General features: G+C 40.8%; 1 protein-coding gene across 8 annotated transcripts in view; it reads right to left on the minus strand.

Moving 5' to 3' along the window:
- Positions 1 to 450: 450 nt before the first annotated feature.
- Positions 451 to 13882, minus strand: part of LGI1 (leucine rich glioma inactivated 1) — a 28897-nt gene continuing 15465 nt past the window's right edge. For all 8 annotated transcript variants that reach the window (XM_083740911.1, XM_083740910.1, XM_083740907.1 and 5 more), the window contains 6 exons: positions 7623 to 7694; positions 7453 to 7524; positions 4924 to 4995; positions 3300 to 3469; positions 2044 to 2208; positions 451 to 1943 (listed from right to left, as the gene is read on the minus strand). In XM_083740911.1, coding sequence (XP_083597037.1) covers positions 1126 to 1943; positions 2044 to 2208; positions 3300 to 3469; positions 4924 to 4995; positions 7453 to 7524; positions 7623 to 7694 — 1369 coding nt within the window. In that variant the 3' untranslated portion in view covers positions 451 to 1125. The remainder of the gene's footprint in view (positions 1944 to 2043; positions 2209 to 3299; positions 3470 to 4923; positions 4996 to 7452; positions 7525 to 7622; positions 7695 to 13882) is intronic.

The following is a 13882-nucleotide window of genomic DNA, read 5'->3' on the forward strand; positions in this document are numbered from 1 at the left end:
GGACTACACACGTGAACTGGATTTTATATTTGTAAGATGTAGCAGAGATGCTGTTTGTAAGGGGGGAAGCAGTCAGCTGGAAGAATGGTTTAACGGCAAGCGAAGGATGACAACTGGACACTAAATAAGAAATGATGCATCTACGGGAAGAAATGATTGCCATATGTTTGAAACAGGGGCGGGAAACCCGATTTTAAGAAATTGTATTAAAATAATGTAATTAGACTTGATTTGCATAATTTTGAAAAATAATAAAAAGAATGATAAAAAAAGAAAACAGCTCTTCAAACTTAATAATAATAATAAAAAACCACATAGGTCCAGGTCTAGTGTTACATTTGCGGCATCCTCACAGTGGACCTCAATGTCCCTAGGAAACTGCTGAATTGGCGCAAAAGTACATAAAAAAATGACATAATTCTGAAACAAAAAACCATTTGGAATATGAAAGAAAATGTAAACGTTTTATTTGGCAGTTTTCAAATAGGTGAAGAATGGAAAATTACATCTTCTTGGATCCCCCGCCCCCCCCAAGATAGATGGAGTTTCACTACATATTTACAGAGCACTGGATCCAGACTACCTGCATACACACAATATATTTTAAGGACCCCCACCCCCGGGCAAAGAATCCTGTGAGCTGTAGTTTGTTAAGGATGCTGGGAATTGTAGCTCTATGAAAGATAAACTGCAGTTCCCAGGATTCTTGGGTGAGGGGAATGTGCTTTAAATGTGCTCTAAATGTATGGTGTGTATGCAACCTTAGTCATGTTTAGACTAGACCCACTGGAATCAGTGGGACTTGAGTTACTCATCACTGTACTATGTGCCATTGATATCAATGGGTCTACTTTAAGCATGACTAAATTTGGATCCAAGCCATTGTGACCGCAAAGAATAATTAATGATTTAATTTGTCTTTTCTTTAAAAAAAAGCAATTCCCAACAGCACTAGACATGACATTTACGGATGAAGATACTTGTAGTATTTGATTCTAGCAATCTGATCCGTTAAAGGCATTCCGCAGACTGGAAGTAAAGAGAATCATCATCATGCATTTAGTTCATTAGGTCCTTGTTATCATTGGAGGAAGCCTCACAACAGATTCCAAAAATCTCTGTGTGTCACGCACTTAGGTCCACTATGATATGTTTATAAATCACTGTATTCCCTTTAAAGCTTGAGGCAAAGAGAAAATCTTGCTTGTCGACAAAAACATGTGTGAAAGATCTTGGAGCTTGTATATTTAATTCCTGAAACTTCACAAATTTGGCCTTTCCTGACTCCCAGAAATAGACTTGAGTAAATGAATAATCACTTCCAAGAATAGCATATTGATAATTCTTTATCTGAAGTGGCTGGAATACCATTGACCCTCTCGACGGCATCCTTTGTAAATCCAGAAATTTCGAACCTCCCCATTTCATTACTTTGGAATCACCAATGAATCTTGTTAGACAAACGTAAATGTCATCTTTCACAGTGAAGTGCTTTACGGCATAAACATCCTCCATATCTGGAATGTCAACAGGGTCAACAAATTTGTTTGTTCCTTTGTTCCACTGATAGATGACAGGGTGCTGAGAACTACTGGACAGGATCAAGTGAGGTTTGCCAGCTATTTCAAGGTACTCCACATCAGTATCTCTATACCACTCATGCAAAGACTGGTCAGAATAAAATCCGATTCCATTCCATTTGTAAACAGTGGTGATTCCAGCTTTTGAACTGTCTGCAATTGCAAAATACCATTCTTTCGCCATCGTGAATATTTCAATGTCATTAGGCTTTCTGATTTTGAGAATCTCAATATCCTGAATTTTAGTGAATTTATTTGCATTAACGTCTCTTTTGTATATATGGGAGCCGCCAAAGAGTTGGGCAACTATGATGTACAGGTTTCTCTCGACAATGACAGGCTTGCATACAACCACTGACGTCCCTGGATAAAAAAGTATAAAAGAGATAAAAGATTGCTTCATCGTCAACTGGCATTTAGATCAGGTAGCAACACAATGCCTATGGAGACGAATCATTCATACCTGTAATGTTGTCAAAATTTCTAAAAGTCCCTTCCACGTGGTCCCATTGAAGGAAGATACACTTTCCAGTAAAAGGCTGGGCAATGACAACAAATTCATCATTCTCAAACGAGAATGTGTCCACCGATAGCGACTGATAAGGCAGCTTCCGAAAAACAACAAATTCTGCAAAAAAGGGACACCAAAAGGAGACATGCTCAATTATTATTATTATTATTATTATTATTATTATTATTATTATTATTATTATTATTAAAAAAGGTTTCCAGACATAGGTGCTGGCTCCCTGGGGCCCTGGGTGCTCAACCACCCCCAAAATTCTCCATAAAGGGGCTGGGCACCAACAAATTTTCACTCCAGGGCCATGCACACTGCTTGGCACCCACAGCCCCAAGCACCCACAGTCACGGGGCCAAGCTGGCACTCCTGTTCCCAGACAGTGGTTACTTTCTAAAGTCCCTTATTTCTGTTAACCTGGGCAAAGTACCTAATGCAGGAAGTTTCAATGCTGTTACTCAGTTCTTTACTGGAATGAATGGTTGATGAGTGGAAGCAAAGCTTCATGGGTGTTTGGTTGTTGTTGTTGTTTTAAAAAAGCTCAAGAACTGAAGAATTACCAGAGCAATCCAAAGTATCACCTGGGAGGAGCTGGGAGGGGGCAGCTAACACAGAGTCTGGTGGACAAGGTGTCACGCTGGCAGGAAACCTGCATACTAGCAGAACCATGTCCACATGCCAGTGGGCAGCTTAGCAGGCATGTGATATGTCCACCAACATATGGCCCAAAATGAGGTGTTCTAAAGGCAAGGAATGGGCATGGGGAGGGAAGGAATCATTCCAATTACAGTGGTACCTTAGTTCCCGAATAGCATAGTTGTCGAATAAATCGGCTCCCAAACACCGCAAACCTGGAAGTAGGTGTTTGCAAACATTTTTCAGAAGCCAAAGGTCTGACATGGCTTCTGCAACTTCTGCAGCCAATTGGAAGTCGCGCCTTGGTTTTCGAATGGTTTCTGGAGTCGAATGGACTCCCAGAGCGGATTAAGTTTGAGAACTGAGGTACTACTGTACATTCAGTCCCCTATTAGGTGCTAGGCATGCCCCAGAATCTAAAGGCGAGGCTTGAAGAGGGTTAGTAGAGCTCGGACGCATCTCCCATGGGGTGTGCCATACATCCCCATTCTATAGCATATGGCAAGAGTTACTTGTAAAATATGCCATCAATGCAGTAAACGGAAGGCAGTTAGAACACTCACCTGTAATAATGCAATCAAATTCATTGGGAGAGAGGCTGTTGATTTTTCGCTTCTTATATTCCGGAGGACTTTCACAATAAATGTCCTCTACTGTTGCATTTGTTCTGCTCACCCACGCAACCAACCACTTTAATTTGCAGTCACATTTGAATGCATTACCTCTAAGGTCCCTGTCAGGAGAAGAAAGGAGGGGCGGGGGTTGTAGATGCAGTACAAGTGCTTTTGAAACATTAGTTTTCCATTTCTTACTTATCAATCAATCAACACTTTATTATGGTTGTAGAGCAGCATAAGGAGGGAGCATTTCTTACTTATTTGCAGATATGGTTGTAAGTGTGTTCAAATATTTCAGCCCCCTTTTCATCCAGTTAAGTCTCACTGCTCTCAGTATGGGCTCTTGATGCTTTACTTTCCCATTTTATTCCACTCATAACTCTTATTTTATTTAATCCATAAAATTTATATACAGCTTGATTGCAAAAAAAATCTTCAAAGTGGAATAAAAGAATTAGTTAAAAGAGTTAAAACATTCTCTGTTCTTGAAACCTGGGCGGGCTTATCTAAACAAAAATGCTTTTAGCAGGTGCCAGAAATAGTATAGTGAAGGCATCTGCTTGATATCAACAGGCAAGGAGTTCCAAAGTGTAGGTGCCACCACATTATAGATCCTAGTAAACGTAGCTTATACTCTGCAAGCACAGGGATGCTCCTGGCTGCCACTGAAAATGTCCTCCCCTCTCCAAGCCTCATCTCTACTGCAGGTATGCTCTCCACTAAAACACGGGTGACTAGCAATAAAACTGCCAGCACATTTGCAAAGCTAAGCAGGGTCTGGTCTGGTTTCAAATTGGATGGGGTACAGTGTAAGCCAACCTCACAATGCCTAGGACAGAAATGTCTCGTACTGGATGTAACTGATGTGCAGAAAGGACTTTATTAACTGAAAACAGATGTTAATATGCATCTTTGTTATACATGAAAATCTTTTAATAAAAATAAACTTTTAAAAAAATGGATGGAGGACTGCATGTTGGGATTCCGGCATTGCAGGGGTTTGGACTAGATGACCCTCAGGGTCCCTTCCAACTCTATATGATTTTATTATTCTCTGACAAGGGAGGTTTGATGGCACACAGTCTACCCCGTTTTTCTTGTATATAATCAGGGTGTTTTCGACTGTGTCTCAAATCTCAACTTTCGGCTGTGGAATTGCACAAACAATGTTAATACCCTTGACAGTGTTCCAATCACTGTCTTCATCAATTGGAAAGGTTTGGTTCAAAACAAAGTAATTTGCTTGCTATGCAGCCAATTGAACAATTAGGCAGCAGCCTCGTCCTTGCTAGTGCTTGCTGCGTTTCTATCTTGTTATACATTTTTGAAGCTTTAAAAAATTGGTAGGTTGGAGAGATGTTTGGTAACAGGCAAAATATATCTCCTAATGGAACCAGTTGGTGCCTGAATGTAAATTGACAATGCAACTGGCAGCAATGGTTTTAATGCATCTGTCACACCACGCCCACCTAATGAGTGGCCAGACCTGTACTTATTCTGTAATAATTACTAGTGAGCATTGATCTCTTGTCTTTCAAATCATAGTGTTAAAATGAAGAAGCTTTCTTACACATTTGTTAAAGAATCCAAGCCTTTGAATATGTCTTTTGGGAGGGTTTGGAGATTATTGTTTGCAAGACTCCTGCAAAAGAAAATGTTTTATTCTTAGCACAAGATCATCCTTTCATTCATTTCTAATCTGTTTCATCAAATACTTCTACAGCAAACAATCAAGGAGTGCTATGCAAATGCCAAGAAGTGTTTTTCTTTAAAGGATTATTTGTCAGAGCAACTTATTTAACAGTTCTTTGTTAAAATATCATGTCTGCACTTCCGATTGCTCTCCAAAACAATTGTTGAATGTGAAGATTTCCCATGCCTTGTCAATATTTTGACAAACTCTGTGACTTTTTGCTTTCTTTTAATTGTTCTGAAGATGCAAAGGTATTTTATTTATCTTATTTAATATATCCCACCCCTCAACTGAGAAACAACAACAACCCAAAACAAGCCAGGGTGACTTGCACAATATTAAGCAAAAACCATCAACAACCAATGTCAAGAAAGAGTTTTCATCACATGCATAAATACAAATTTCTGCCCCCTTTCTGCACGCCAAGTGATATTCAACAAATCAAAGCTGTGACTTTTTAAAAAATCCTTTTCTGTTGAAAACAAATTGTCTGAAGCATATTTAGTATTAAATGACTCTCTGCTGTCAAGAAGCCAATTTATAATTATATTTTTAATAGCTGCTTGAATCATTATACTTCTATGTAAAAGTTCATTTGAATGAAACTAGTGTGTCAGGAACTAAATTAATCAGCTGGTGTAATTTCACAGAACAGTTTAATAGGCATCATTATCACAAATTTATTTGCTGTGCTGTACAGGAATATAATGGCCCAGTTCAGACCTAATGCTAAACTATGGATTAGTGTTACATGCACAAACTGTATTGAGCCTTAGACTCATGTGCTTCTCCCTCCTCTCACAGGGCATGATGGAGAATATGTGGCCTTCCAGATGTTTTTCAACTACAATGTCCATTGTCCCAGCTGATTGGCTATGCTGGCTGGGGCTGATGAGAACTGGAGGCCAAAAACATCTGGAGGACCACAGGATTACTGATTACATCTATATACATTGTACTTGAACATGATATATCTGATAATATATTTATGGGATGAAGCAGTGATTGAACTGACCACAAGTCCTGTTCCATAATCAAATGTCATCCCACTGGAAATGTGATTCCCCCTTCTCAATACTGTCTTTTTTAGATCTTTAAAAAAAAATAAATCACTTGAACGTTTGAAAGAAGATGAGGCATCAGGATATGCCTATTTTTTTAGCTTCTTGGACTGTGCCAATTAGTTTCATTGACCAATATGAGCCTAATTTTATGATGTTTACACACACACAGTATTATTATTGCTGGTTTTAAATCATACACTACCCTGTGATCATTGAATGTATGTACGTGATGTACTTATAAATTTAACAACTACAATAAAAATTTCATTTTATGATGGTATATATTGTTTTACTGTCCCATTTTCTGTGGATTGATTTTATGTACACCACTTAGAAATGTGAATAACTAAGCGGTATATAAATGTCTTAAATAAATAATATTGTTTTCATATCAAAATTTTCCATTATTTTATATTATTTATGCATGATTCAAATAAATTTAAAAAAAAGACTTTGAACTACATATGCCAGGGGTGGGGTTGGGGGTGGTAGTTCTAGTGCATTCCCATATTCTGAAAGTAACCTTATTTGGAGAAAGCATTTTTCACGTATAATTTACAGTATAGATAAATTTGGTTTCTGCTAATGGTGGTAATTTGACTGTGAAATATTGTTTTGTACTAGCACTTCTCCCTTTAGATTCAACCCAAAAGATATGAACCCCATGCACAACACTGACACCCCACGCTTGTTGATTTGCACAATTTTCATTTTAGGGTGAAGTTTTAAAAGTATTTCTGTGGCTAAGTTGCTGGTGGATGGAGAAGAAGAAAATGTGCTATTTTATTGTGTGTTATTCACTTTTCTCCGAATTGCAAACCATGAAGCAAGCCAAGAGATTGATAGTTTCATTCATGTATGCAAAAGACCTTATGCATAAACTTTAATGCCTGGATCACACTGGCTGAGATCCAAAGAGTTACTTTAGGATTACCCAAGGATTTGGGCATACCCAGTGGAACTGTTTAATTTCCCCCACTGCATGGCACACCTCCACAATATCACAAATTGCTTTTGAACCTTCTTTAAATTTAAAATCTTGCCATGAAGGGCAATTCAGGGGGTGAAACAAAAGTCAAGCTCAAAGCTTCCTTGAATATGCAAAGCAGTTTCTTGATTCCTTGGATCCAAGCTGCAGATACTAACACTACTCACAGAACAGGATTTGAATTATTAAATGATACATTAGGCAATTGCCTGTTTAATTGTATAATCAATTGATTAATGGCAAAACAGGTAATCAACCCCCGAAACCTTTAGCTGGTTAACATCTTCAAAAGAAATATGTCATTGACATAGTTCTGTAAAGATGGCAAGGAATAAAACAAACACTTTTACTTACAGGTGAATTAAAGATTTCAGTCCTCGGAAGGAAGTGTTTGAAAGAGACTTGATGTTGTTGTTCTCTATAAACCTGCAATGGGTCATAAAGGCAGCTTGGTCAAAGGAATCTCTCTATCTCAAGCACACAACCACTCTCAAGAAATCTTTCACATTATTTTTTCAACTCACAAATATTCTAGATGAGGAAGGCCCATGAAGGCATCACCGCTAATGACATCAAATGTATTTGCTGTAAATAACCTGTATAAAGAAATATAAAGCAAAAAATAACTAAACAGTGACATGCTGTTGGAACAGATGTTTAAAAGCCACCTTGCTGGTTCTTGGTTAAAGTTAAAAATGAAGAACCACAGATCTCAGGAGGCATATTCTATCTCCTGCATAAGGACAACCCAAGGGAAATATTGTAATACAAAAGCTGACAACGCCCAGATCCTAAGCAGGAAAACTGACATAAGTTCATTAGAACCTTTGGGAAATAGGCTAGTAGTAATCTAGAAATGTGTGGCTATTTGAAATGATGGCGTTTCCCAATGGTTTCTCACTATTGCTCATTGTGCATTTGATATCATTACCTGTGCATTCAAAAATATACTGTGGCCTTGCCTGGATGTTCAAAGTTTTGATTCTGGCACGTGAAGTCTGCATAAGTGGCCCCAATTCCAGAGCTTCATCTGGGCTCTCAGATGCACATGGGAGCTTTTGAATGGACAGACTTTCCGATTTACTTGCCATATTCCTCAAAGAACAACATCTCCCCCGGAAAAATTATCACCCTGCTTGTCATATGTCCACTTTGACAAAAGTCCACAGACTTATGGCAGCCCTAAGTAAGCTGCTATCCTATGCTTACTTTCCATAAAGGATGCCCTATTCAATGCTTTTTTCAATGAGGCCTACTTCTGAGCATTGCACTATAAAATGAATGGAGAAACTCTTTCAGATCCAAATATGTTTCTGAACCCACAAGGAATCAAGAGATCAGTGTGTAATTTAACTGTTTCTCAATGGTAAATATGGCTACTATGGTAAATATTTTTCGTGTTATCTGCAGCAGTGGTCCATGTGGCTGTGCAGGTGAGGCTTAATGAAATATCTCTGTTCATGCAAGCTTCCAGGTGGTTTCCCTCTTGCATGACAGTTCCATGTGGCTGTTCAGGGATGCCCTCCAACTCTCTTGAAAGGGTTTTTAGGGGGCAGGACAGAATGGGAAAAGTTTCTTGTATAAGCTGCCTTCCACATGGGTAACCGTTAGAAGCAACTCAGTGTACGGTTCAGTCTTTAAAACTGCAGCTTAAACATTGTTTTTATGCTTAACATACATTTAGCAATGTATTAAAATGCAAACATTAAATGACAGTATAATGTAATTTATGTAATTTAATGCAATGGAGCTTCAACATGCATAAAAGAATTTCTGAACTTAAAATTGATCTATATGACAAGGGTTTGGAATAATTAATTTATTTTACCTTTAAAAATTTCTTGGACCACAAGTATTTACTAATTGCTCTTATTTGGAGAACACCTTGTCTGATATGATTGACATAGCATCTTCTACAGGACTTGGAGGAAGTGAAACTTGGCCCCATATGCCAGTTGGGTGACCGACAGCACCTGAAAGCTTATACTACTTAGGACTGCCATATTTCAAGTAGTAGAATTCCTGACACCCCCAAAGTCGTTGAGCTTTTTTTAGGAAACCCCTAAAAAAACCAACAAAAAACCACCCTCCACAGCATCTCCAAGAGGAAGATTATTAGATACTGCACCCCCCCCCCAAATGAAAACAGCCAGGCCCTAATGCACCCCTTTCTCCACCATGCCCCCAACCTAACCTTCCTCTAAACCACACCTCCACCAACCTGCCCAGGCTCCCAACAGCCCTCAGAAACATGTAGTGAGGCACTGCCACCTTTCTCCCCTCCGCAACCTCAAACGTACCCCAGCTGGTTTTGTCCCCCTTCCTCACAGTTTGTTGCCATTGCTATCCAGGCCTATCCAGGTCTCGTTTAAACACTTTCCTGTGGTACTGTGCTCCCCCCCCCCGTTACCTGCCTGGCCCCCATCTCTGCCTCTATAGTGCTGCAGCTGGAATGGGATGGTGGCCCAGAGCAGCTCCAGGCTGCCCCGGCAGCACAAGGAGGTGCTGCCACCATGTACCCCTTGGGCAAGGTGGCCGTGCTAGCAGCTCCCAAGTGCCCAGCTACAGACCCTCTCTCACTGCCTCCACCACTGCGACTGAGCCGCCCATGGGACGCCCCTGGTACGGGGTCCCTTTTGCAACAAACTACGAGCAGCTAGGCGGCTGAGTCACCTTCCTCCCTCCCTTCCCCTCCCTCTGTCCCCCCTCTCCAGCCAAGGGAAGTGACCTCTTGTCACTTCCACTGCTGCTGGGGCGCAGCCTCCCCTGGAATATTTTAAAAGGGGGGAGCACAGAAAACTGAAAAAAACCTCAGGTTGCCATACATTCTGGAAATTCCGGAGTTCTCTTAACATTCAAAAAATTCCCTCCGGACGCCATTTTAGACATCTGATTTCTGTACGCGTCCAGAATTTTCCAGATGTATGGCAAGTCTAATACTACCCCCCACCCTCTTCAGCAAAAATTATTCCAGGAAGAGGAAGGTGTCATAGCCAAAGGGTCCTCTGTTCCCAAGACTAGCAATGAATGAGTGTTTACTTTCAAGTAAATTCCCTCCCAGATAGGGATGAGAGAGAAATTTGATTCTGTTTGCATTTAAAGCTGAATCTATCAAAATACTCACTTTCTGAGGCAATATAAGAACTGAAACATAACCATCCATCAAAACCCACACTCACTTGAATTTTGCAACGCAGTTCTCCAACCAATGTTTGCAAAAATGCATATGGTATATTAGGGCACAGTGCACATAAAAAATGACTATATTAGTGGGAAAAAATGCAAAAGCATATTAAATTGTAATAAAATTTTCACAAAAATGTGAACATTAATTAAAAATGTGTTTAGTAAGAGAAATTCATGCCAAAATGCTGAAGAATTTTCATGAGGATTTTTTAATTAAAAAAAATGCAAGCTGTTTCAGCACTGTAGAGAACTGAATTTAAGACTAGAAAAATGAGAAACTAAGCAAACCAAAATGGACAGGTTCTTCTATCCCTACTCTCAGGTAGGATTTTGCCCTGTTAATCATCTATGACTGCAGTAGCAAATCAACTACTAGTAGTCAACCGACAGCTACTAGCAACAATTCTTGCTGTCAAACAACCATGAATATTTTAGAGACATTTACAGAATATTTGGGGGGGCATGTTTTGTTTATTTGCTCTTTTACCTATTTCTTTCCCTTTAAAACACATTCTTTCCCTCAAAGAATTCTGGGCACTGTAGTTAGTTAAGGGATGCTGGGAATTGTAACTTTGATGAGTAAACTACAGTACCCAGAAGTCTTTGAAGAAAAGAATATGCACAGCCTATGATTCTGTAGCCCTATTCAGGCACTGCCACACATGCAATCTGAATTGTGAAGCAGAGGCATGCTCCCTGGCCCCATGCCTTCTGCCTCATTGCTATGGCTAACTTTGTCAGCCACCATGGGTTGGGGTCAGAACTTCTGCAGTGGGGGGCCTTCTCTTCTCAGGTAAGGTCATCACACTGACCTTCCGGGGTTCTCAATCACAAAGTGAGCCCCTACACAAGTTGAAAAGGGACCTCACTGCAGACATTCAGCCCTCTGTGTGTGAGAGGCAAAGAAGCCAGTGACAGGAGGGGCTATGGAGCACAGCCCCCCCCCCCACAACTGGATTTGCATGTGAGGAACACAGAAATAGGGCTCATGATTCAATAGATTAGCTAGTAGGGGACATTCTGTATGGGCATTTGTATATATTCTAGGCTCACAATGGGTCAAACGTGTATGACTAATTTCTATAATTCATTCTGACTGAGGAGTCCCACAGAAATAATTATTATGATGTCTCTACAGATGCTGGAGCAGAAAGAGCAAGTTGAATAGACCTCTTGAGGGCAGTAGAACCAGAGGGGCAAGGAAACAAGTAAAAACAGAGGGAAATGTCCATTTTTCCAGCTGGAATGATTTGTATGCCTATATCCTGAGAGTAATGAATGCCTGACTCAGTGCTTTTTTCCATTTGGAAAGCCTTGCTGGGACTGAAAGACCACTATTCATGTGCCCAAACCCTTCTGTGGGTGCACTGGCTGGGCCTTCCCTTGTTTCCTGTTTGCTTCCAGATTATTGGTATATTGGGGTGGGATTCAATCACATTCCAGCAAGTTCAGCTTGCGCAGTTAAAACTGTTTTGGACCTCTTGTGTGACAAGCCTGCCTCCCCCGCAAAACTGGACTTTGCACAATAAGGAAAGTGATAAGGGAAAGCACCAGAAAGTGTGAGATAACACTAGCTTGATGCAACGTCATCTAGCCTCCCAGCAAACCGACCAGGATCAATCAATAAACAGGTCAACTGGAAGTGACCACAGGTCCTTGCTCTGCATTGGAGACCACACCGAAAGGTCTCCTACATTTCATGAGCAGCTAACTGAGTGATGCAGAGCAGTGCAAGTGGAAGAGGAATGGGCTCAGTGAAGCTCCACTGTGCTCTAAGAAACTCCCTGAATCCTTGTCACCATTTCTGTTCTGAACATGTTGCAGGCGAAGCTGTGTTCTGCCTACCAGTTTAGCTTGATTGTAGTCAGGGCTCACTGTTTGGATCACATTCTGGAGCGACCTGTTCTGTGGGGACCCTTCTGTGTTCACCCGTGGGTTGCGTGGGGTGATCTGTGCAGGGTTGGTATGCAGATGGTCTAACCTTACAATGGGAGGTTACTTCTGACAATCTTTTGGAATCCTTCCAGCTCTATGTGTCCTTTGGGTTCTTTCAAGAGATCACAGAGCAAATGCTTCTAAGCATGCAGATTGGCTGCCTATGTATGTTGCATTACGTACTTCCAGCGCAGCCCTTGGCAGTGTGCTTCCTACCCTCCTGGCTATATCTTCTACCTATTACTCGGGAAATGCATCCCACTTGGCAGACTTCAAGCTACAATCTCTGTAAGGTATCATCACATTTCTCTATACTGTATTTGAAAGCCACAATGTTTATGTTACCTGTAAAGGACCTAAACCTATTCTCTTTTGACCAGTGACCTGGCCTTCCAAAATAACTCCAACAGGTAACGGTCTAACTGAACAGAAATAATTTTAGTCAAGAAGACCTGTATGGCATAAGCTCTAGAAGAAGAAAAAATAGTTAAGATGAGAATTGATGTGTAACTGGGGGTCATATGTTTGGCCTTCTCTGGTACACAGCTGGTTCCCTCCCCAGCTGAAATTAAACGTGAAGTAAACATTCTAAACTAGGTTGCGGGGTGATGCCCTGAACAATTTCTCCAGTATGCAAATATGCTCACTAGCCCAGAAAGGTTGGTGACTCCTAGAATCCTAGAAGTGTAGAGTTGGAAGGGCCCACGAGGGTAATCTCATCCAATCCCCTGCAATGCAGGAATCTTTTGCCCAACACAGGGCTTGAACCCATGGCCCTGAGATTAAGATTGTTACAGTTATCTTGCATTGCTCCAACACCACTGTTATTACAATGCACATACCCCTGGAGCTGAAATCTGTACTTCTAGGTTTGTAAGGGAGCTTCTGGGTTCTCAGTGTTTCAAAAGCACGGAGTAGGTTTGTTTATACTGAAATGTATATGCTGCTTTTCCACCTGCAAAAGGGCCTTCAGAGCAAGTACACTGTGAGCCAAGGAAACGTGCCGCCTCGCTGAAAAGCCTGCTGAGATGGGCGACCTCGCATGTTCTTTGCACCACATAGCCGGATGGCAGTGCAGGTGGTGTCTCACAGCTAAATGGCAAACTCATGATGTGCCTTTCCCTTTATGGGCACACAAACGACCAAATACAAAAACCGTAACCGTCTCTTTTCCCCAGCACAGATGATGTGTGAATTTTGCCCCCCCCCCTCTTTTGTAATATGCTCTTACTCCAAAAAAGCTTGTGTGGGATAATGTGTACAGGGGCAACATAAAGGTTTCCATGGTAACTATATTTACTCATTTGTCCTGGATTCAAAACCTTACTCGCTGTGCGCATGCCTTCTTATCAGCTCCCTTGACAGTAGACAAGAACAGGAAGGGTCATAGCGTCAACTATCAGGGCATCAGCATTTGAACTGAATAGATGTAATGTTCCAACAGAAGGTAATGCTTAGTAGCCAAACAAAATTATGCCCTGGGCTGACTCATCTCGTTTATGCTACCATCATGTACACACACATAATTTTCTTTTTAAAAAAATGAGTGAAAAGATTTCTCGACAGGTTTCTGAACCAAATCAGTCATATGTATGGGCCATCCTTTATAGGTGTCTCTATTTCACACAAAGTATACACTCAAAACAGACATATTTCTGAGCTA

This window comes from Podarcis gaigeae, assembly GCF_964106915.1.
Source record: "Podarcis gaigeae genome assembly, chromosome: 5".
NCBI lineage: Eukaryota > Metazoa > Chordata > Lepidosauria > Squamata > Lacertidae > Podarcis > Podarcis gaigeae.